Consider the following 23,468-nt stretch of genomic DNA (forward strand, 5'->3'; position numbering starts at 1 on the left):
ATGGTCCATTTTTGCATGTATCAACTGCATATATTTACTTTCACTGTTCCAGAAAGCTCACAACTCTAATTTCTGACTGATTGCAAAACCATGCATCCTAACAAGCCTCCTACACAGAGATCGAATTAAAACCAAATATTTGAACTTTAAATCATGGATGCTGAGCAGTCAGCTTTTCTTAGAGGCTTTCATAAAGAAAGAAAAGAACCAAAAAGGAAGGAGAGAGTGAGCAAGCTGGGGTAGGGGGGTGGGGAGTGGGAGTCGGGAGAAAAAAGAAAAAAAGAAAAAAGAAGGAAAAAACACATGAATTCCTGAACTGGAAGTGATATTTGTACCGGTGATATCTGAGAAAAGAAATTTGCCAGACATCATGTTAGCATTGTTATTAACTAAAAGAGGTTATCAGTTAGCAGAGCAGTAGCCACCAAAAATGATTGCATAGTTACTTCATAGCATAATGATGGTAAGACAGCATGTTTGTGGCTACATCATTTTCAATGCAAATCTTTAAAGGAAGAGGGAAGGCACACTTCATTTTTGCAAGTCAAATGATGGCTATCCAAAATGGAGCAGTCATATTTTTCATAAAGAGTAAGATATTTCTAGCCAGACTAAAAAAATGTTCAGGCAATTTGCTGAGCATGAACGTCATGTAAAGGAAATTTATTTTCCATTCAACATAGTGCAAGACATATCTATCAAGCAAACAGTATACAGACAGCTGGAGCATAAGTATCAGCATACAACCATCCCATGATGGTTCTTATATGTATGGTTGTATATATAAACACTTCTTGTATAGCATTAATATGTGTATATATAATTGCTTTAATAGAGAACTCAATGCAAGAGCAACTAGCCAAAAATCTGAGTTCATTTAATTGCATTAAACAGTAGTTCAGATTATGAGCCATAAAAGTTCATTTTAAATTCAGTGTTGTGTACCTTACAGATGAGCTTCTTTCATCTATAGAATCCTTTATCTTATGAAACAAAATTTCAAATCCTGTTGTGAACAGTGATATTATCTTCAGTTTACAGGAAGTTAAAGGTTAAATGACTTAATGTTTGGGTCTCAAATGAAGATTGTAAGTATTCACCATCATACTACACTTCTCAGCATTCTCTGCTAGTCTTAATCACACCATCTTTACTTCTCTTCATGCACACACCAAAATCACTGTTCTAAGATCTGCTCTGAATTACAACCCTGTAAATGCGAGACAAGTCCATCCTTGGAAACAGCTCAGGAAAGATACATGATTTAGAGTGCTGTTACTCTGCTGTAAACGAAAGCAAAATTTGATTTGTTTGCTTATGGCTGCTAAAAAATGAGTAAGACTTTTGGAATACTAAAGATGTATGATGTTCAAACGCAGCCTTCAAAGTAGCTGCCAGTCAGGCCTACCTTTCTATCCTAATTCTTTCTTTTCCTTCAGCTTCAGCTGTAATTTGTTATTTTGTATGTATCAAAGATAGAACATTTTGGACAAAAGTGCTTAAGCAGTTGCAGCATAAAACACTTCTGCTATCAGCTAGAAGAGGAAAAAATGCAGTTTAGTTAAGAGATCTGCAATTTATCAGAGTGTCCTTGGGACATGGTAAGCTTACTGACTGACAGTTATTGTACCTTTAATACATGTTAATACACATTGAATACATAGACTTTCTTCTTAAAAATCACTATAATATCTGTTATGTCAGCGAAAGCTGAACAGCTCAAGAGGGATTATGCTGAGATGATTAAACTGCATCTGCAGCCAACACATTGTTTTTTCGAAGACAGTGCAGGTTTTCAGTCAATGCTTGTTTCTTCTGAAATACCCAGACTCTAACCCAACATTTTGGTTAAAATAGTGCCAGCATAACTCTTAGCACCTGGGATTCAGCAGTATGCTGTGGGCAGGACTAAAGCCCATAGCACACCGCAGAAAACACGTCATGACCTCAGCAGACATACAAATATGTACTGTATGGTTCATTTGCTACTTGACTAAGATATCTATAGATGCCTATTCTTACACTAGGGTCACAGCAACTGGATTGCAAGAAGAATTCGACAATTGTAATAAAAAAAACCAAACAAACCAGGGATAAGATTTAGTAGTGTAAAGCCTTTGCACTAAGACTGATGGAATTCATGCCTTTAACTTAAAGGAATCAATTGATAGTAGAGCAGAAGAAAGGAGGAAGAAGATGAGAGCGACACAGAGAGAAGTATGAACTTTGGATATTTCATCTGAATTATTTACAAGATCCTGGCATCATGACCTCTAGGATATTACATACTAATCTGGCCACTCATGCCTAGGAAAGATGAGCTCAAACTGGAGTTATAGGGAAAAATGATTAATAGAATTATTCCAGGGAATGGGAGGGCCATTTTACAAGATAGTACTTGACTTGTTTGGGCTTGAAAAAGATGTTTGATGAGGGAAAATTATGAAGTACAGTTCCAAATATAATTAGGCTGGAATTTCAAAGAATACATCCAGCTATGGAGATACCGAAACAGTTTTCCAAAACAGGTTTTGCTGGAGGGATGACACCTTGAAAACAGTTTCAAGATTAAATACAGTATGTGGGGGTTTTAAGGTGTTTATCTGAGATTCTTGCTGCAATAATAGAACATGTTCTGATCTTGCAGCAAGTCCTTTCTACTGTCCATCTCTGTCATTCTCTCATGGAGCAATTATATTTCATTATCTAAACATCTGTCTTCCAAGACTTGTAATCCCCCCTAAAAAGAGAGCGACAGTTTGCTTGAGATAAGGAAGAAACTTCCCAGAATGCTTATCCTGTAACTATTCAGCATTTCTCACATCACCTGGGACTGCACATAGGAAGAGTTTAAGGAACAGAACAGACAGACCATTAGTTTGATTGAGCCCAGGGCTAAACAGCCCTATTTCTATAGCAAAATTGCTCTTCTGTTTAACCAGTTATTTTAACTTTTTATAACTGTTTCTCTCATGTGAAACTAAGCAAGAGGGTGATATGTGAGGACTTCTCTTTCTCACAGTACTATTTGGAGACAAATCTCCAGCCAGCCCAGTACTCCACACTGGACAGACTTCTCATTCGAAATATAAATTCCTGGCTATGTATTTCTGTCTTTCTAGAAACTGGGTAGAACTGTAATAAAAGACAGAGACTTCTTACATTCTTGATGATATTCTACACAGCTAAACACTGAAATTCTGACCTGGCTATGTTATTATTCCCTCATTTTCTGGAAGATAACATACAATCAATTTCTAACAGCAAATTATTGTTACACAGACTGAATATTTTCTAAGACATTTCCAGTCTTTTCCTCCACCCACCCACCCTTTTTTTTTTTTTTCTAATGTGTAAGCAACTGTACCTCCACCTTCCACGTCAAACTTTCCAACTCATGTTTCAGCCTGTTTTCTCACTACCTTTTACTGAATCATAATCATTTCCAAAGGAAGAAACTCATGCATCCAGCAGCAGGTGCAAACCGAGTCTAAAGATTTCTGGGGTTTTTTTCTTACAAGCTATAATTCCATAGTACCATTTCCAATCACATACCCAAAGAGTATCAGCAGGAGAAGAGTGGCTGCCAAGTTCTTTCGGCAAGTGAAGGCTGATAGCTGGAAGGCACTAATAACACCAACACACAGGGTGACTGGAACCATGTAAAACAGCTAGAAACAGAAGAAAAAAGGCACTTAGCAAGTGAGCATCTCTTACTGGTCTTACTTAATTAGCGTAGAAGGACTCTACAAATTAACTTCCCATATTTGCAATATAATTACACTATAAATTAGGAAGAATTAGGCAGAAGAGCTCTGAGATTTCATAGTCCACACTTGCTGTGCAACTGTCCCTCTTACACATACACATGAAACAGCCTGACAAAATAAAATCCGACTACAGAATATTCCCCTTAATTCCATTTCTATTGACCTTTCCAATACATCCATTTAACAAGCTAACTCTTCCAGATAATGAGTCCGTATGGGACTATTGCTCCAGAACATCAAATTATACTGCGAATACAGAGTCTTCAATTCAGAAATAACAGTTTCACTGATTGGTGCTTCAGTCATAGGAGAATAGCAAGGATACAATTTAAAAAGAGACTTTAATGAAAGACCATGTGTGCTGATGAAGCAAATGACAACTTTTAATGGGAACAGACATAGTATTTAGAAGAGTTATAGCCATTAGGCAACAGGGAAAGCAGTTTCTCTGTTTAGTCTCTTGACATAATAGTAACCAAATGCCTAAGGGGGAAGGATGTGATTGGTACAGGGGATTCATATCCAAGTATTCAAGAGAAGGGTTCTGCTTGCAACTAGCAGTGGCAAGATGTGAAAATCTACGCTCAGTTCCATCCTCAGTGTCTGCCTGTTCTGTGCATTGAAGCTGAGCTCGTTAGGGCAGTGACTGCCTCCATTTCTGCTTATGTAATAATTAACTTTATCCTAATATAACAGATTTTGATATGCAACTGCAATTGAGGCAACATATCAAGATCTAGCTAAATACATTCTTACTGTTAAAACTGGGTTTTCTTAGTGAAGTACAATGCAAACCTGTTCAAAATTAAAGGCAACGGGAAGACAGACATTTTTTTAAGAGAAGGGTAATGGAGTCAAATGTGGACACATCTTTTTCACAGTGTACTTTATTCAGTACCATATACATGTATCACACCCTACACAAATATCATACCATACCACTCCACAGATTTAAGTTTCAGTTATTCTGGAGCTGTTTAAGAAATATGGTAGAGAAGTCAAAAATCATCTGATTCCCAGTATGTTTCAACAGACCTGGGACTTTTTTCTAGAAATAAATAACCTGAAACATTAAATTATATTAGAAATCTTACCTGAATTTACAGTGTGTTATAAAGTTGGGCACACACAAATAAAATAACCTTAATTTTGCCCCTCTAGTGAAACAAGCTTAATCTGAACAAAACATCTCTATTTGTCATGAAATTTTCTTAGCATTTATACATTTTCCATTTGTTGAAAATAGTAAAGAATCCCATCCATTTGTATAAATACAGTAAGAACTGCATGATTCTCATGAGAGCAATTTCATAAATCAAATACTTCTGCAGGTCTAGTAAAGATTATGCTACCAATAATACAGGACACAGCCTGTAACACTTAAAATATGTAGAGGGATTTTGAATTTGACAGTTCATATATTCAGGTGTTCAGTGTCCCTAAATGATCTGCTGCACAATTAGCATTTAAAGCAGTGTCTGTTCTTTCCCAGATCATGATTGATCATGCAGTACTGTGCTGAATTTGTGAGAACATTTTGAAAGGAAGAGATTGGCAGAAAATAATGAGGAGTTGACTTTGCTACACAAGGAGAAACTGAATGATGAAGGACTGACGTTTTAACCAAGCCCTTATCTGACACGGCAGGAAAAGGGAATACAAAGATTGACTGGCCAGGTAAACAACGTTTGGAGAAATGTGATTTTACTTCAAGCTTGCTCAAGTGTGAAAATCTTGATTTCAAGCATGGGTGGGTGAAGCTCTAATGTGTCAGATTTAGAATATCTGAATGAGAACAGAGAGTGTTCCAAAAATCTCTGCTCATCACCAACCTAGTTCATGTTTGTGTGGCCTATGCTACATCCCAGCCCTTCCTTCCATGACTCAGTGTGTTAAGCAAGGTGTGGAAAGTTTATATTCCCTCTCTGGGAACAGGAATCCTTTTACTTTTGAATAACCTAACTGACTCCAGTTGTTCGCTATTGTCTCTGAAATCAATTTCCCAATCCAGAACACCTTCTTTGAGAAGTGAACTACCAACAAACATCACCCTAGTTCTTTAAAAATAGCAACTCTATCCCTTTCCCAGAAGTAGATGACCTAATCTCAAAACCCCACCAAACACTCAACTAATACTACTATCAAACATCATCACAAGTGAATTATGAAAAAGCCTGTCAGTAAGGGACATCTATTTCTGCCTTATATGTGTATATGTATATGTATATTCACATACCACATGCATACATATATATAATGAAGACATTTTTAATTTTAGTTTTTAAAAAGTCACCTTTGAAAAGATGTTTGAGGATAAATTGTGGAATTCATGCCCCATTACACAGCTGATGAAAAATCAGTGACTGGGGACTAGCAATGACGTGAGAAAGTTAATTCTATTTCCTAACCTTTGCTTATTTGCCTGAACAGAAATCAACTTCTCAGGCTTGAAGAAGGTAAACAGAATTCCTATTTTATTTAACTATGTTGGCCTAAATCCCACTTGCCAAAGTAAGGTCTCAGTGGCATTTCTGTCTTTACTTTTAATTAAAAGGGGAAAATTTAGGGAAAAAATAATACATTTTGTCGTATTTTCAAAAAATAAGATTTTCAGAATTGTTAATGAACTACACGCAGCAATACTATTTGTAATGCTAACAATAGTAAAATTTACTTTGTGTGAGAAAAATAAATGTTCAGGACGGAGACTTCACCTATTTCTTATCTAGGTCTTTCTGTCTATGTGAATTCATAAACAATATTTTCCTACTGTCTGTCTTGCCAGGAAGAAAAGGTTTCAGATATGAGTATCTCTCATATTGCCCACCAACAGACAACATAATTATGCCTTTAAAGTAGCTGACTAGTACCTTCAGGTTTCTCCCATAATCTGAAAGATTTTGCCAGTGGCAACTCAAAGCACAGAAACTCCTGCTATCAACTACTGTGTGGAAGATTCTCTCTGTCTAGGCTGATTAGCCAGCTTCCTTTTATTCGTAAAACAGCATAGGTACCTAAAGCTATCATATGCTCTACTTTACAATTCAACTTTCGAAAATGAAGAACACAATCCCTGCCTTAAAGAATTTCATCTGACAGTATTAAAGTAGGAATGGTGTCCCAAAGCTAATTAACATGACATCCAAGAGCTGTTGCTCTGCACAATTCAAATCTTATTCATGTATCTTGTGACCATATCTCCTTTTTACTCATTTATGACAAACTAGTTAAAAATTTACACCTAAACGCATGCTGCCCCACAAGATACATACCATATCACAGCAGAAGTTAGCAAGCCAGTAAGTTTTGTAACCCAGGCCTGTGATGTGCTGCAAGCGCTTTGTGCCAGATACTCTGTCTTTCACTATGGCACTTCCAATGGATGCGGTAAGGATAGAGAAACCCAGCATGATACACAGTGCTACCCCACACTGACGAACATTCTCCATTCTAGAACACAAAGCAAAATTGCTTAATGAAAACACAATGGGGAAAAAGAGCTATCAAACCCAGTCATTTTCAAGGCCAACTTCTTACCAAAACAACACTAGACATTAGGACTTTAATCCTGTTTGCAAACACTGTGTTTGTATGCTGTCAACATCTAATTAGAAAACAGGAGCAAGATGATGTCTTAAGTTACAAAACTGTACATGAGTTACAGAACAACACATGTGTTTGTCTTTTTCACTTTGTCTGAATAGTAAAGTGAAGCTTTTGCAAATATTCCCCCTCTAGAAAAAATTAAGTTAATAACTTGACAATCATTTTAGGCAGTTAACCTGTTTGAAAATATCATGACCTGTTCAAACTCTAAAGCAAAGTCAGCATTAATTCAGTATTTTTCTCTACAAAATAATGCAACTATATCTGGTATAAACAGCAGATGACACAAAAACACCAGACTAGAGAAAATGGTTCACTCAGTGGAATTGAATTGCATCAAGTCACAACATCTATTGCATGCAACATACATGCTTACTGAATTAATAATTTAAATTGTCTGCTCATTACAGCGGCTATGTGTTTTAAATGGTTTGCTCACATTTTGTCCTCGTCCAGCAACGTTCCTCCATATGGTTGGCTGTAGAGTGTGATCCCTGTGAAAAGAAAAATAAATTATGAAATAGTAAATGCTACATCAGGACTTCAAGTTCTAGAGCACACTGTTGAGCCCTTATTACAGAAGATGAATGAAAAGGCTAAATATTTAATAAGTAATAGGAAAAGGTCAACCACTGAGCTACCAAAACAAATACTGCCTCCTGTTAAGTGATTTCCAGATCTGGATCCATTAAAAAAATAAAATCAAATATAATGAATAAACATTAGTAATAGCTGTTTATCTGCATTCTGAACTGCACAAATGGTTCAACAATGTTGTATATTGCTGCAGGATCTACAGCACAGGAGAGACTGAATACAAAGCCTAAAGTAGAAATTGTCCATATAGCTAATCTTCTGGAGTGGGCTAGGTTGTTATCAAAATTTATATACTTGGTATTTTATGATTGCTAAAAACATTTACAGATTGCTTATGTTTGGCAGTGAAAAACTGTTTAGCTAAGTTCACCAAAAGCAGGCACAAAAAAAGAAGGGGGGGAGGGGGGCCGATGTGGTGGTGTAGTGTGTGCAAAACTTTGTCACTGCAAAAGTTGCTGTCCAACTGGTCATGGTGATGCTCCTGACTTATTTCTGCAGGTGCACCTGGCAGGTGTGCCAGCTGTTAATATAATACCAACTGAAAATTCTTGCAGTGAGATGAAACAAGCACTATTTTACTAGAGTATCTAAATAAATCTATCCTGTTCCCAATTTAAAAAATGATAGTAAAAAAATCCATCCTAACAGCAATTATAATCTGTCAAGTATCTTTGGCGAAGAAATAAATTTTTGGTCGCCTTAGATGAGATGGACTCTTCAGGGTGCCACTTAATTGAACACACTTTGTCGTATTTTGTTAGAGTCCAGCTGCATAAAGATAAAAATTGTCTTCGTTCTAGTAACAGGTGCAATCTGACCCAGTATAACTATAAATTTATTTTTCCCCTTCATTTTTTCATTCTTTATCTTCAAGAAAAAGTAATCTAAAAATGATTAAGTCACTGTGCAATAAAAAGCTGACCAACAGAGGATGATAATTAACTCACACACAAAACTAGTACAAGGTAATGATTTTTCAAACATGGTTAAAAGCTATACACTGAAGCCCAGTGGTAGTTAACAAATCAAAAGAAGATTCAAGTCGATAAAGTTTTGATTCATCCCTAGTAGATACATGTGATATTTGCAGAAGTCTTTCATGTCATTTGCCTAGAGGGACTGTTTAAAGTTTTCCTTTGTTTTCCTTTTACACCATTAATTTTTTAAACAATAGCTGCTATTTGTCCTGAAGCTAAAACTGGCATATCAAAGAAAATTATTTTTTCCCACTGGAACCAGTATTAGCCAAAATTCCATTTATCTAAAGTAAAAGTAGCATGACAGAAAAAAAGCTTCATTCCCAGAATTTTTTTCTAAGATTTTTCCAGGAGTTGAATAAATGTATGCATATTAGAAGAACAAATGTCTTTACTTCATATATATGTAGGATTACTGTTGAATCAGAACTTAGTAGCCAAAAATAGAATTAAATCAGATTTTTACTCACAGACAAACTGAAACCAATGTGAATTTATTTTCAGATCTTGTTAGGAAAAGAGAAAAAAAAAATCTGATTTTCAAACTTAATGTAATTATAGTGGAGGAAAGCTTTTGGAAAATGGGAATCCTGATAATTTCAGAAGCACTAAAACACAAAGTTAACAGCATTCAATGTGCTACTTATATTCAGTAGTTGTCAGATAAATTGGCAAAGGGCAGAAAGATGTCTTCCAGGTCTCCTTCTTTTTGGGCCATGAGCCAAGTTCTAGTTATACTGGATCTTCCCGCAATTGTCAAGGTTTTTCTCCATGGTCAAAACTTTGGATGTTCTAACCAAGCTGTCCTCCACCAAGCTTCAGATGACAGAAATCCTACAGTAAAATTGCTCCAGTTCAAGGGGCAGCATTTTTAGAGATTGCAAATCTGAAAATACTGCCCATAATCAAGAAATGCCAAGACTTGGAGACCTACAGGTCCTACTGATTCACACCCCTTTTCCCAGAATTGTGAGACAGATAAACCTATCATGTGGACTGTGCTAGAAAATTACTGCCCATAATGTATCCAGAACTGGGGCAGTTTGTCAGGAATACAGGAAGGTTCTCCACTATATTCCCTGAATTAATCCAGGCCAATCTGAATCATATCCCATTGCTCTACTGCTACCAGCTATTTACTGTATCCACTGAGAAGAACATGCACTAGCAAAACCAGAGCTATGAATTCATGCTTGTGCAATTTCCTGTGCAAGTGACTGCATGCTCATAAACATAGATTTGCCCATTTGTATGTTTTGAGAATGTAGTCGATGAATTTTATAGATCATCATCTGTACTGCTGGAACTTTTGAAAAAGACCCACAGGCAATTAATGAAACATGCAAAATATAACAAAGACAAAAATGACACCAAATATGTTACAAGGAATAACTTCTGCTCAGGAATATTTAATATGTTTGGAAACAATCGCTTTCCTGAAATCACCATGGCCCGTCCCTACTAAGTGTACAGATCCCAAGAGGAAACTAGCAAAACTTTCAGGTTACTGCATTGCTATTTAACAAAAGCGTACAGTAGTTGACTGTGTTCCATACACAGAAATACACTGCTAAAACTCTCTAGTACAGAATAAAAAAAGACTGTGAAAGGCAGATAATTGCTGGGGAAAATAATAAAAAAACCCCAAACATGCCATTAAATAGCAAAATTCTCCTTGCAGTCTTATATCATACAATACTATCAAAAAATTGCACTGAATTAATTTCCTTCACTGGAAGAGTCCCAAAAAGTACTTACCCTTCTTAAAAGTAGCAACTATTATCTACAGTCACTTTCCATTCAAACTGTGTAGATGAAACCAAGAATTGCATTTTTGAAAACTTACACACACAAATGAGATTCAATTTCCCAGGATTGCTGAGTTACAATTAACCAAAGTATGACCGTGTTGAGTTCTATGTTAGAATTCAAAAATATATCAATGTATACATGTAAATTAAATATAATAATTTGCTTTTCATTCTTTTTTTTAAATTTTCAGTTAGTCTAGAGCATGAAGGTCTTCTACATTTGCTACATATTTTAGTATAATGATTTCTTCCCTCAACCACATTGTCCAAAAATAGATGTTGAATTTATATAAAGCCAACAAAATGGCTCGTAATTCCAAGGAAAAAAAGTTCCCTTGAACCTAATGAGTAGTAAATTATAAACTATCTTCCAATAGCAAAATAAGCCAACATTGATTCATGCTATCTGCTGGTATATGTATTTTTTAATAAAGAAAATTTCCATGTACTTTTATAATCTATTCCTTCCTAAATTCCTCCTAACCACCTAGACTATCTTTTTTTGCATGTATCTTTGTCCCAATACAGCTCTTAACATGATGTAAAATGTATTTATTCTTTCTTGCCTTTATATGCTTTCTTTCTATAGAAAGCTGCTATAATGATGCTCAATAAGTTGAAAACTAATCACCTTTGAGGACTTAAAATAGAAACCAGAAATGACAGATAAACCAAGAAGTTCTAAATGACAAAGCTCCTATTAAGTAGATTTATGGTGTTTATGGAAGGATTTTTTTAAGGATTGTATTGCAAACTGTGTGTGAACAGCCTTCAAGACAAATTTTAACAAATCAGTATTCACGAGGCAAAAAACAAGACAGGCAATATCAACAAATGTGATACGATTCAGCTCTAGCTCTGCTCCTTTTCATAAATTTCTCAGTGTGGAATTATTTCTTCGACATCTACAGATTACCATTATGTTCTCCTGACTTAATCACAGCCAGAATTTTCCCAATTGTCCTAAAACATCTTCTGTCTATGTCATTGGCATGGAGTTGGTCACATTATTTTTATAGTGACAATTTAGGTTTCTTTATGGGCACAGTTGACAAATTGTGATAGCCACCAATTCCAACCTTTCCAAAGCCCTGCATAAGCAATTCAAGAACAGAAAAAGCTGTGACCATGGAGATCCTTATACTGTATCAGGGGGTTAATGCTGTATGCAGAGAGTAAGTGAACACCAGCAATCCAAGACTTTCTTAGACCTTTTAACGTTCTCCAATATAAAGATGAACTTGAGAAATTAAAAGCATTATTTCCCCAATTAGAGTGGGTTGAAGAAGAAGCCATCTCAAAGAAACACAACTGTATAATTGATATATATGTGCAGGTATCGTTCTGAAAAGGAATGAAGCCAGATCCCAACAGAGTAAGTTATTTTGGTAATATATTTTCTTAGCTGGTTTTCAGCTAAGAAACCTAAGAAACTTACTGTTCTTTCTTTCCTCAGTAGTTTTTTCTACACCTAACTGCATTATTTTTTTGGGGTGGTGGTGTTCTTTTTTCTTTCTTTTTCTTTTTTCTTTTCAATTATTTATTTTTTTAAATAAAAGGCTCAGCTGTTATCTCTTGTATTATTCAGTGAAAGACTTATCTTTACACAACAGAGAAACAAGGGCATTTTTACCACTCCTGCAAGCCACATTAGTAAGGAAAAAAGAGAAGGGAAGTGTTCAGAGCTTCACAATTTAACTATAAATTTCATTAATAACCCAGTTGGGGCCAGGGAAGGGGGGAAGTATTTACATTGGAAATGCCACTAAGAGCTCCATACTGCATGCTTAATAGTAGAAGAGGCAATAAACAATTAATTGTACCCTCTTCAGCTTCTCCATGTTTTCCCCATAGAATTCTCCCTTCCAAGCTGAACAATTCTATTCCTTTTCTTACATTGCTCTGATTAAATTAATTTTAGATTCTACTATGCTAAAAAGGCATCCCTAACCTGGTGAAATAAATTCTTTATAAAATGTTATAAGCATTACAACATTCTCTAGAATAAAATACTACCAATTTCCATTCTGGATACGACAGTTGCCAGGGAAAAGGAAAACACATCCACACTATGACTTTTGAAATGAACAGCATCCTGGCTGTAGTAGGAAAAATCCTGCCCTGTTGCCATTCAGGAGCTGCACAACTCAAGACACCTTTTCCTATACCAACATCTTACTATAACGGTCTGCAAATGGTACCTTCAGGAGCGCTCGAGGTCTTCTATTTCAAATCTAAACCACCTGACTGTCAGAAAAGAAAGCCACATGCAATTTGGCAGTCTTAGAGGCTTGGAATGTTTCCTTCCTGTAGGTTCTAAAGAACAAGAGCTACTGGTAGCCCAGGCCATCCTGTCTGAGTGCAACTTTCCACATAATCACATTAGAAAATCTATGGGTTTGCAGTAAAAACGAGGACAGTGATATGAACCAAGCAGTACTTTTTCAGTATAGGGTGGAGAGATCTAGAAGAAAAAAATCTCAAGGATCTTCAAGGTTGTATGCCATCACTGTAGGCTAATCGGAGCTGTCCTTAGGTATATTTTGTGGTTCTGTACTGTATTTTGGGTGTGCCTGAGCCTGTCTCTCGGCACTCCTTTGTAAACTGTCTCTTCTTTCTGTCATGTAGCATGCTGAGTCTTGAGTACACAGATCAATATGGATATGTGCTACTAATTCTAAATATCATAATTGTTACAGACTTGGATAAAGGACCAATCAGGTTCCTTTATTCCAGACATTTTATTTCAGATTAGAATAAAATAATATGTATAACAAAAATGGAAGTAGCATATATATACATACATGCTTTTTACAAGCTTGTCTTTGTGGCCATTTAAAATTTATTATGAGATTTCTGATTGTATAAAATGAGATATTACTATTTATGGAAAATTACAAGTGATATCTTATGGAGAATTTCACAGGCAGCACCCTCATTAATAATTTCTATTTTACTTTTCCCCCACTAACCAGAGGTTAAGGAGGTTCCTACTAAATGCCATTTCACAGTTTCCTTTGAAAAGAGGTTTAAATTTAGAATTTGCAAAGCAGTCAGGACATTTTACAGTCACTTTCCACCAAAACTCAGCTGAAAATGTGTCTCTTGATCCCTTCATCTCTCTTGAAGAACTAAATCTGAAATAAATGAGGATGCTATATGAATAATTACAATAAGCCCTAGCATGAAAGGTTTTTTAAAAAATCAGTGACCTCAGTAGAAGTCCTGCACCACACAATGCCTTTCTATATTGATACATTTCTGTTCTTTGAGTATCGATGTAAGAAATTTTTTTTGACCACTATATTTTACAGACATTATTATAGATTACTAGCACTTTTTTTTTTTAATTTTATTTTTTAATTATGTAGCCTTTCCTTAAGAGGAAGAGTTTTGACAAAAGTACATATTACCTTCTCTGTTGAATAGTGTTTCTCACTTCTTTTTTATTGTTTAACATGTTCATTTTCATTAACTGTCACTGAATTTATGACCAACTACAGAACAAAATGTATTTGATTTCCTTTGCAGTAAGACAGATGAGTTAGACTTTTTCCACAACAGAACCACAAACTTACAAAATTATGAAGCTAGAGGTGGTTATCCACATGGAGCTTTTTTCACATAAGAAGTATTCCTGAACTGCTGTTCCAAAATAGATCGATCAGCTATGATAAACTGACAAAAATCAATCTGGTTAACTTCTGTTGCTCTGTCTATTTACATGCACCTTCAGCTGGCACACACATTTTCTTCAACAACCATACTACTCTACATGAAAATTACAAGAAGTAAACATTGTCACTTTCCAAGCATCCTCACAGAGAAGTTTACTGATAATCCCATTATGGGGGTAAAAAAAGAGAAATCTCTCCACTTGCAAAGGAAGTATTTGAAGATCAGATTACACAATAATAAAAATGAAGTATTTTTGATCACTAAATAACTACCATTTCCTGCTCCTGCATGCTCAGGATGATCAAAAGTCAGTAACTTGGACTGACACAAAAAAAACCCCAATCATCATTTTTTTGTCACTGTGTTTTGAACAGATACAAATCCCTCAGGATATAAATCAGCACAGGGTAGCAATGTCCTCTGTATTCTTGGGTATAACTTTCTTCAAACTCTCATACAAAATCCTAAGTCTGTATTCCCCGTACCCTCTGGACTGAAGAGAATACATTAGACAAAAGCATTTAGACTCCTTCTCAGCTCCTTATCACTAAATCCTATCACAAACTGGGACCAGAACTACTGATTTCCTATGAAAGTTAGTAGGACTGTCCCTGTGAGCGAAGCAGGTAGAACAAGGCACTGTCTGCAATGACTTCTCTCCTCCAGAGAACGTGGGAGAACTCCAGCTGGGTTCATGCTCAAGAAATACCCACAGGATATAACTGCTAAGTGACAGGGTTCCTCAGAATTTTATGACTGTTTAAATAAGCCGTTGACCTCTTTCAGGTTTGTTTCAATATCATAGTCGTTGCTGCTCTGTTTACATGCATGGTAATGCTCTGCCCTATTGAAGTATCATACAGTAAAGCAAGATGTATTTTTTGTGAAGTAAGGAGAGACTGTTCTCACACTCCCTTTTCAAGGGTCTGATTACTTTTAAGTCACTTAAAAGTAATACAGAAGCACCGGTTCTGTTGACAGAAAAAAGTCATCCTGTGCAAAAAACTATGGAATTAATGCAAGTCAGAATTACAAAGATACATTTCTGCAACATCCTAACAAGCTTCCTCAGAGCAATTGTCAATGATATTTTAGAACTGACCTTGCATATAAAGAGTTTGCAAAGGAGGGGGGGGGGGGGGGAATCAGAAAAATAGATTTCAGCGTTGAAACACAGTATGTCATCTTCTGAGTGCTAATTTATACGAATGCATAGAACCATTTTAGTAAGAAAAGCACATAAATAGTTCTTCATCAGCACAGTATCATTAAATGAGACCATTAAAAGTTAACTGAGCTTAAGTGCCCTGTATAGCATTGTAAAACTGTTGTTTTTTTAAAAATAAAATATACATATGTATTTGTTTCTACACATACATACACATATAAATACATACAGATAGGTAAATAACTTCTCTTTCTAGGATTTCTTTGACAGGTTCCTCTGCATTTTGTCTCAAGAGTATGATCAATCCATCTTTACTGCACCTTTCCAATAGATACACACATAAATAAACTGCTTCCTAGTTCATAAAATCTATGTCTGCAGAGACTTAGCCAACATATTCTCCCAGAAGATTATATAATGAACCCATATTTGCATAGATGACAGCCCAAGACTTCAAATATTTATTAAGCATTGTTTTGCTTATTGTGTTTCTATGTTCATGAAACAACATAAAACATAAATTTCCACAATCCTTGGGACAACTATAATTTTCTCCAGCTGTAATCTGGATGGTAAGGCCCCAGCTCTCCATGACAGATATAAAAGTAAGGGTACTTAAGCATTTAAGTTCCAGAATGGATTATCTAATGCTACAGAAAACAAGGTAGCATTAGTACTCTTCATGAAGTGCAGGGAAACGTGATTAAAAATTTATTTCTATTAAAAATTCTCATTAAAATACCTGATTTCATTTCATTCAAACTTGCTGCAGAAATACATTAACTTTGATTCATTCTCATAACTCATTTAGAAAAATAAACCCCTAGCTATCTTGAAAGCAAGGAATTATTCTTTTTTCATTAACATTCTAGAAACTTTTTTAATGGATTTCTATTTTCAGATACTCAGGATTCCTTCCCCTTTCTCGGTGATTTTCTGTCATCTTTTTCCTTCTTCATTACAAACATACTGAAAATCATTTTACCATTACAGACAATCATGTCACCTTTTCAGAAACTCTGGTCATAAGCTATTTTTCAATTTCTCTAAACCAAACTAATTCCTCTTTAACAGAACCTTAAGAATGAAAAGAATTGGAATGAACAGAAGTTAGCCTGAACTATCAAGTCCAGATTTCAAACTAGGTTTCAACATCCTGAAATGTCACCTGTGTTGACAGCTGATTCTTTGGCTACAGTCTTTTTCTTTTTTTAAAGTCAGTTTGTAAAATCCATATTATAACTAGTTCTTATAAAGTTCTGGGATATTTAAATCAGCTAATTCAGATGTTAAACATGCTAGTCTCTGTTTTGTTATGTACAATAGTAAGATATACCAGCCTTCCATGTTCCTTGAGTAACAGGATGCTATGGAATATCACATTGTAGTGTGAATTTACAGGATACTCCAGGTTTACCCTGGATATTTACATAAGGAGATAGAGTAAAATGACAAAGAAGTTATAAATCCATACTCTTTGTGCATTAATCATCCCATTTAAGCAAGCTCTAGCACAGCTTTCACAGGGATTAACATCCCAAATGTAGTAAACCAATTTACACTTACTCCACAGGAATGTCCTTTGTAAGAAACTCACAAGACATAATGAGCTGTAAATTCAAATTTTAACTTGTGTACCACATTCTTCACACAAACAAACCTTCTGTTTAAATAAAAGTTCTGCTTTCAAATCCTCCTAGGAAATGTGTTACCCTGCAATCCCACTTTATACTATGGAAAAATTTCACACTTAATATTGATTATTTTAGTTTATTTAAAAACTACTTTTCAAAATACATGAAAAAAGACTTAAAGAAGGACTATTACCATACTGTCTCCAATCCACATTAGGAGGCAAATTCAGCCACAGAATGAAGTTATTGAGTTCATTTAAGTAGGATGGCAGTGAATGGAAACCTTTTTGATTGTACCACACCTAGAAGAGGGAATGAAAATTGTAAAGCAAAAATTAGTTCAATTGGAATGCTGATCTAAAAGCTCCCATACCCTTAAGAATTGCATAAAGGTATCTAATTCTCCTGTTATGACACCTATTTATAGAAGAAAGTCAAAAAGGCAGAGCAGAATCTGTTAATTTGTGCAGATCTTTCAACAGTTTGCAGCAGTTTGTTTACTACTGTTGGAGCTGTACACCTGTTAATTATTAAATTGAGTTTCTCTGATTTAATGGAACAGTGTCCCTTCCTCTACACACATTTGATTGAACAACTAGAGGAAAAACAATGCAAAAATAATATATGCCAATTCAATGGAAAATAAAAGATGAGTAAAACTAGTGTTACAAGAGGAGAGCACTTTGAAATTCCAAAAAAAATACTTGTCTAAACAATACCTGCAAGTGACATATAGTATAAAAAAACCCCAAAACCCCACAAACAGAATATCCCAGAAAATAGGGGAAGAAAGAATCAAGGAGGTACTGTTTACAAGATGAGTATGAAACTATTCCATAAAGGACAAAGCTGTGCCTCCACCTTCAACAAGCAATCACGAGTAATTTGTTAGGGATGGAGGAAATTAATGCAGACAAATTTTAAGGCAGACAAGGCAAGCCAGTCTTTCTGAGAAGCACAGGGAATCAATTCTGCTGTAACATATACTTTATCCTAAATCATGAAGAATCACCCTGACTTGATAAATATACTTAAAATTCACACTTCCATGTGCTAGGATCATTACTGGGAGACTGATATGTCTCAAAATGGAAAATACTGAGGTCTGAGTTTTGCTTTGCCTTTGAAAATCGATTCCATTTCTGTGCCTTATTACTGTTATTTATAGTGCCTTTGAACCCACATCATCCATATTGAAAACTAGGTCAAATTATTATGTATGTTTGTTTTGGGGTTTAGTGACATTTTTAAAGTAATCTCTGATTATTATTCATTCCTCACTCCATGTAACCTTTCGTATCCTCTTTTTGTTTATATAGTTGAAAAATTCTTAACCTTTCCAAATTATTCCAAGCTATTTGATAATCTGCTTTTAGTACATCTTGGGTGGATGCTGGGCAATTCTCATTTTGTGTCTGGATTCTGATTCATACTGCAAAGTGCACAAAGATTTATATAGGTCTTTCTTGCCTTAACAGTCCTTCTAGGACTTCAGTTATCTTAGATCCTTTCTAAAATTACCATCTATACAGTTACATCTTAGAAACTTCCTTAAAGATTCTTTTACCCTCACTCAGATGCTGTTCTCATCTAGTATTCTTCGAAATATATGTGCCTCTTCTTGATACTGGTGTAAATTTCCAGATATGTTTTTTTTATTTACTTGCAGAAAATTCTTCTTGTTTTTCTTTCTTGTAGTATCCAGCTACAATCCTCACTTAAACACTGGTTCCAGATTTTGACTGTTTTTGCTGCCACATTTTTCTCTGTGTTTCCCAGTGAGATTGTCTAATCTTCAGTCCAAGTCCCCTGTCTTATTATTTTCCTGATTACCTACTTGTTAGAATCTCCACATTATACTGTTGTGAGGCAAAGTTTACAACACTCGTAACTGAACATTCCATTTTCTCCCATCATACTATATCATGCTTCCAAATACCACTCTGAGCTTCTATACCTTTCACCTTTGAACCTTCTTTGGCATAAGATCTGTTTAGTCCTTATTTAAAAAATGAGCAGCTGTGGTCTACCACTGCTTTTGCTTGCATTATCTTTCACATTTTGTACTCATCTTTATGTGGTCTTCACAACTGCTTGAAACCTCAACAGCATCTTATGTCCCCGTGTTTAAAGAAAAGAAAAATATCAAATTGCAAACTCTTTATCTCTCTGCAAACTCATGTGCAACTAACTCCTTTGTTCTCCAGTTCAGGTCCCATAAATTACTACAAAAACTAGATCCCCCATTCTTTAATCAACAAGACAGTTCTTTAAAAAAATGAAGTGAAATAAAACCTAAGTGTCCTGAGGAAAACTGCAAGTCTTTGCATTTCTGAATCTCCTGCACAAACGTCAACCAGAGCAAAGAAACATAAACAAGTCATAAAGGGTAACCAGACTTTTTCATACTCACACATACCCATTTCTTATTCTATTTAAAAAAAAAATTAATAAATGGGCCAAATAGAAAGTTACACATACATAACGAAACTCCACTACAATTGTGCTCATTATATTGAAAAAAAAGGCATTAAGAAAACAATAAAACAAAAATCTGATGACACTTTCTTATTTAATTGAAGTAGGGGAAAGGTCTCAAGTGTTCACAGAACACCTTAGAAATGTAATAATATGACCAATATTCAAACAAAATACAAAAAACCACAATAGGTCATTGTGTATAACAATACATTTCAGTATCCCACACTTTAATTACAATTCTTCGTCCAAGCTACATTATGTAACTGAGTCAAACCACCAGGAAATAACCAAACTGAAGCTGGAAATTTAGTTGTTTATAATCTGGAAAAAAGGCATTTGAAGCTGTTGATCAGTACATGCATTTAAGCTCATTTTTTCTGAAGTCTTGTGGCTTATTCTAAATTGATTGCAAAGGTTCCAGCTGAAATACATTTCATATTTCTTGTGTACCACACAGGTAGTTATTTACAGAGGGCACAAAAGAGGTGAGCAATGGAAAAAATATATATAGATTAAGATGATTTGGTTTTATAGTCATTATTTTATCAACTTTCCCATGATTGTTAAAATTCCTTCCCAAGGAAAAACGTGGCACCTCACCAAATTAGATACAAGTTCTGTAACAAGGTGTTTTCCATTATTCTATACCATTTTTACCTGCCGTTAATATTTCAGAGTAATGCTAGACTGACATCTATGGTCTATCAAAAAGAAAAAGGATCAGGAGGAGTAGAGAATCTCTAAGCATTGCTGGACCAGATTCATGATGAGAATCCAGACAAAGGGTATTAGACTGGAGAGATGTAAATTCCTCTGGACACTTATACTGTTACTGTACAGTAAAACCTCAAATCCCAACTGTAGAGACTGGAAATATACACCCTTCAGGATGCCACATAAATAGTACAATTTGCTTTTCAGGACTAAAATTACCACATGTTCTTGCTATACTTATTTGTCATAAACAATAGAAACTGTGAAATCATTATGGAATATTTTTTTTGCCCACATTATCAAAGAAAACTAAAGAATATACAGTCATGAAAACATAAGAAAATTGAGGAGTTGTGCTTTTGCCACATAGCAGTGATCATCAATGAATGTCATAATGGCTTTAATCAGCCATATTTGTCATGTGGTAGATATATTCTTTCTTGTGCATGCACATATACACATTCTCTGTGTGCATGCATACGTATGCAGTATATACAGCATGGTATGATTAGGTACAAGAAAAGAGGTGTTGAATAGGTAATATAATTTGAACTGGAAAAACTGTTGGCCTTTTATAGTGCAGGAGAATAACAGATAAAGATTCAGAAATTTTCTGAAATGAAATGAATCATATGGTAAGTCTCTTCAAATGCAAATTTCTCATTTTCTTTCATACAAGGCTATGTAAATGGTACAGTCACTGTCTCATGAACAAGCCTGAAAGGTCAAAGTAAAAGTCTGGTCATTAATTACTGAAAGGTTAATGCAATAATTTGACATTGCATCAGTTGAAAGCCACTTCCAGGAGGTATTTTATATAACACAGTGCCCTTTATAAATCTACTCCACTATTTTCTTTGGGTCTCATATATGAAGCTTACTCACTAACAGTATAACTATAATTTATCCCTGTGCAGGTGGAGCTCTATGCCAAAAGACAATTTAAAAAAAGGACCCTGACAAAAACTACAATGCAGGCATGTCAAAAGAAGAGTATAAAATGATTAAAGATACATAGGAGAAAAACAACAGTTAGAAAACACATCTTACTGCAGTCCCTGTAGGACTTCAAGTTCCTAATGAAGGATTGATGGAACTGAAGTTGAAAGCTGTAATAGATCTGGGGGCAGAAGGGATGTCACAAATGACCAAAATGAAAATATATATAAGGTAGGGTGCATATATAAGATTTTTAACAAAACTACATGGAAGAGGCATTGCAAACCGGCAGTGATTCTACAAAAAGAAATGTGAAATGATACTGGATTGGAGAATATCTGTATGTTGTTTTAACACATGATTGTTTTGACACTTTGCCCCACAATGGATTTTGGGATAGAGCTTATTTACACTGCTTCATCTCTTGTTCTTTTATAAGAGCAAACAAAATCTAGTTTGTATACTCCCATAAAACAGTTTAAAGGCAGAAGCATCATGCTTTCATATTCTAATCTGGAATCTGGAAAGTCCAGAGCTTCCTCTTATCAAATCTGTTTTGCTTTGAATACAAAAATAGAGACCACTCGCTGATCCTCAGTACTCCTCTGAGACTGCTGTTCCTCTACTTGTTACTGGTCTACATTTGAATGTATCTCAAAAGAACTTTTCAAAGCATGGCCAAGGAAAATAAAATTCCTTGCACTATTAAATTGCCTGTTAGCCTCTAGGTCCTGTCCCAGGTTTTCACAGTATGGAGATCCTGTATCTTTCCAGTGCATACCAAAAGGCCTCAAGGAAAAGCTCTTTATTTCAATTGTGCTTACAAATCCTTCTTTTCCTAACTTCAGAGGTAGCTCCTGACAGAAAACAATGGATCTGGGTAGCATTTCAAGACAGTACAATCTACTATCAAGAAGAGATTTGGATTTCACAACCTGACTAATTTTAGCAAGGCACATTTTCTCTGAGTTAAAAATGGAAAGTTACTCAGATTTCAAAAGCGGATTATAAACACAGGGTAGCATATTTGTTATGCAGAAGCAACTAGTCCTAGAAGCTAAATCTTTACTTTTTTCTTTTTTTTGCAAAGGGGGGATGGGATACACAGGACATGGGCACAGGGTGGAGAAGAAAGAGACAAATGTGGCAAAGAAAAATATTATTTGCAGGAATTAAAAAATTCAATAAAAACTCATTTTTGAGACATTCAATGAACTTTTGTCAGTTCTGACATTAACTTTTTGTAGAAAACAAAAACCATAAAGAAATATCTGGGCTGACTATTTAAGAACAAGTTTTAAAGCTGACCTCAGAGAAACAAAAGATGTATCATCTAACTCATTTAAAACTGCTTCTCAGAATACAGAATACTTTAAGAATTATGAACAGATAAGTGGACTATAACAGAGGGGGTTTCTCCCAATTTCTAAATGCAAGGATTTAATGTAATGATTTATTATTTGCTAAGTGCTGTGATGTTGGAGTCTGAATAAGTAAGCAATACCTACATGCAAATGCATACACATACATGCAGCCCTTACCTTAGCCAGAGGCTTAGATTTGGTGTTATTCAATTTTTTATCTTGAAGTTCAGATGCTTTCCTCCCTCCAAAAGACCAACCACCATATCTGGTAATAGAATATAATAACAAAGTAAGAACAAGTTACCTGCCTTAAGCTTTGCAGTCTTTTCTTGCAATGATAAAGTGGTAACATCTACACTAATACTTTATTTTTCAACCGAAAGCAAAACTTCACCCTTCATAAACCCCTTCTCAGTTAAAAAAGGAGAAGCTCCATATCCTCTTGAATCAGCTGAATGTTACTGTGCTTTTCAGTCAGGGGGATTCCCCCAGATAAGAATTTCTACTTTCTGAAAGCTGAAATCCCTGAGCAACAGGGAGGTTTGTGAGCAAGTGAGGTATTCCTGACTTTCAGAAACATCTTAAACAGTCTGATTTCTTCCTATTACATTCATATTCTAGCTCAAATCTTTTATTCTAAGACGTTTACCTCTATTTTTATCAAATCTGATACATTTTTTTTTTAATGCATACATGGCTAACACTTTCTTCTCCTTGATAAAATCATGC

At 35.2% G+C, this 23,468-nt stretch overlaps 1 protein-coding gene across 1 annotated transcript in view; it reads right to left on the reverse strand.

Annotated features, from left to right (window-relative positions):
• The window catches only part of ABCA13 (ATP binding cassette subfamily A member 13), a 211,677-nt gene that overhangs the window by 58,360 nt on the left and 129,849 nt on the right, over window positions 1-23,468 (reverse strand). Inside the window, 5 exon segments of the mRNA XM_055705974.1 lie at window positions 3,556-3,671; window positions 7,043-7,220; window positions 7,816-7,870; window positions 17,435-17,543; window positions 22,917-23,004. Of these exon segments, the coding sequence (XP_055561949.1) occupies window positions 3,556-3,671; window positions 7,043-7,220; window positions 7,816-7,870; window positions 17,435-17,543; window positions 22,917-23,004 (546 nt within the window).

Source organism: Falco cherrug, chromosome 3, assembly GCF_023634085.1.
Source record: "Falco cherrug isolate bFalChe1 chromosome 3, bFalChe1.pri, whole genome shotgun sequence".
NCBI lineage: Eukaryota > Metazoa > Chordata > Aves > Falconiformes > Falconidae > Falco > Falco cherrug.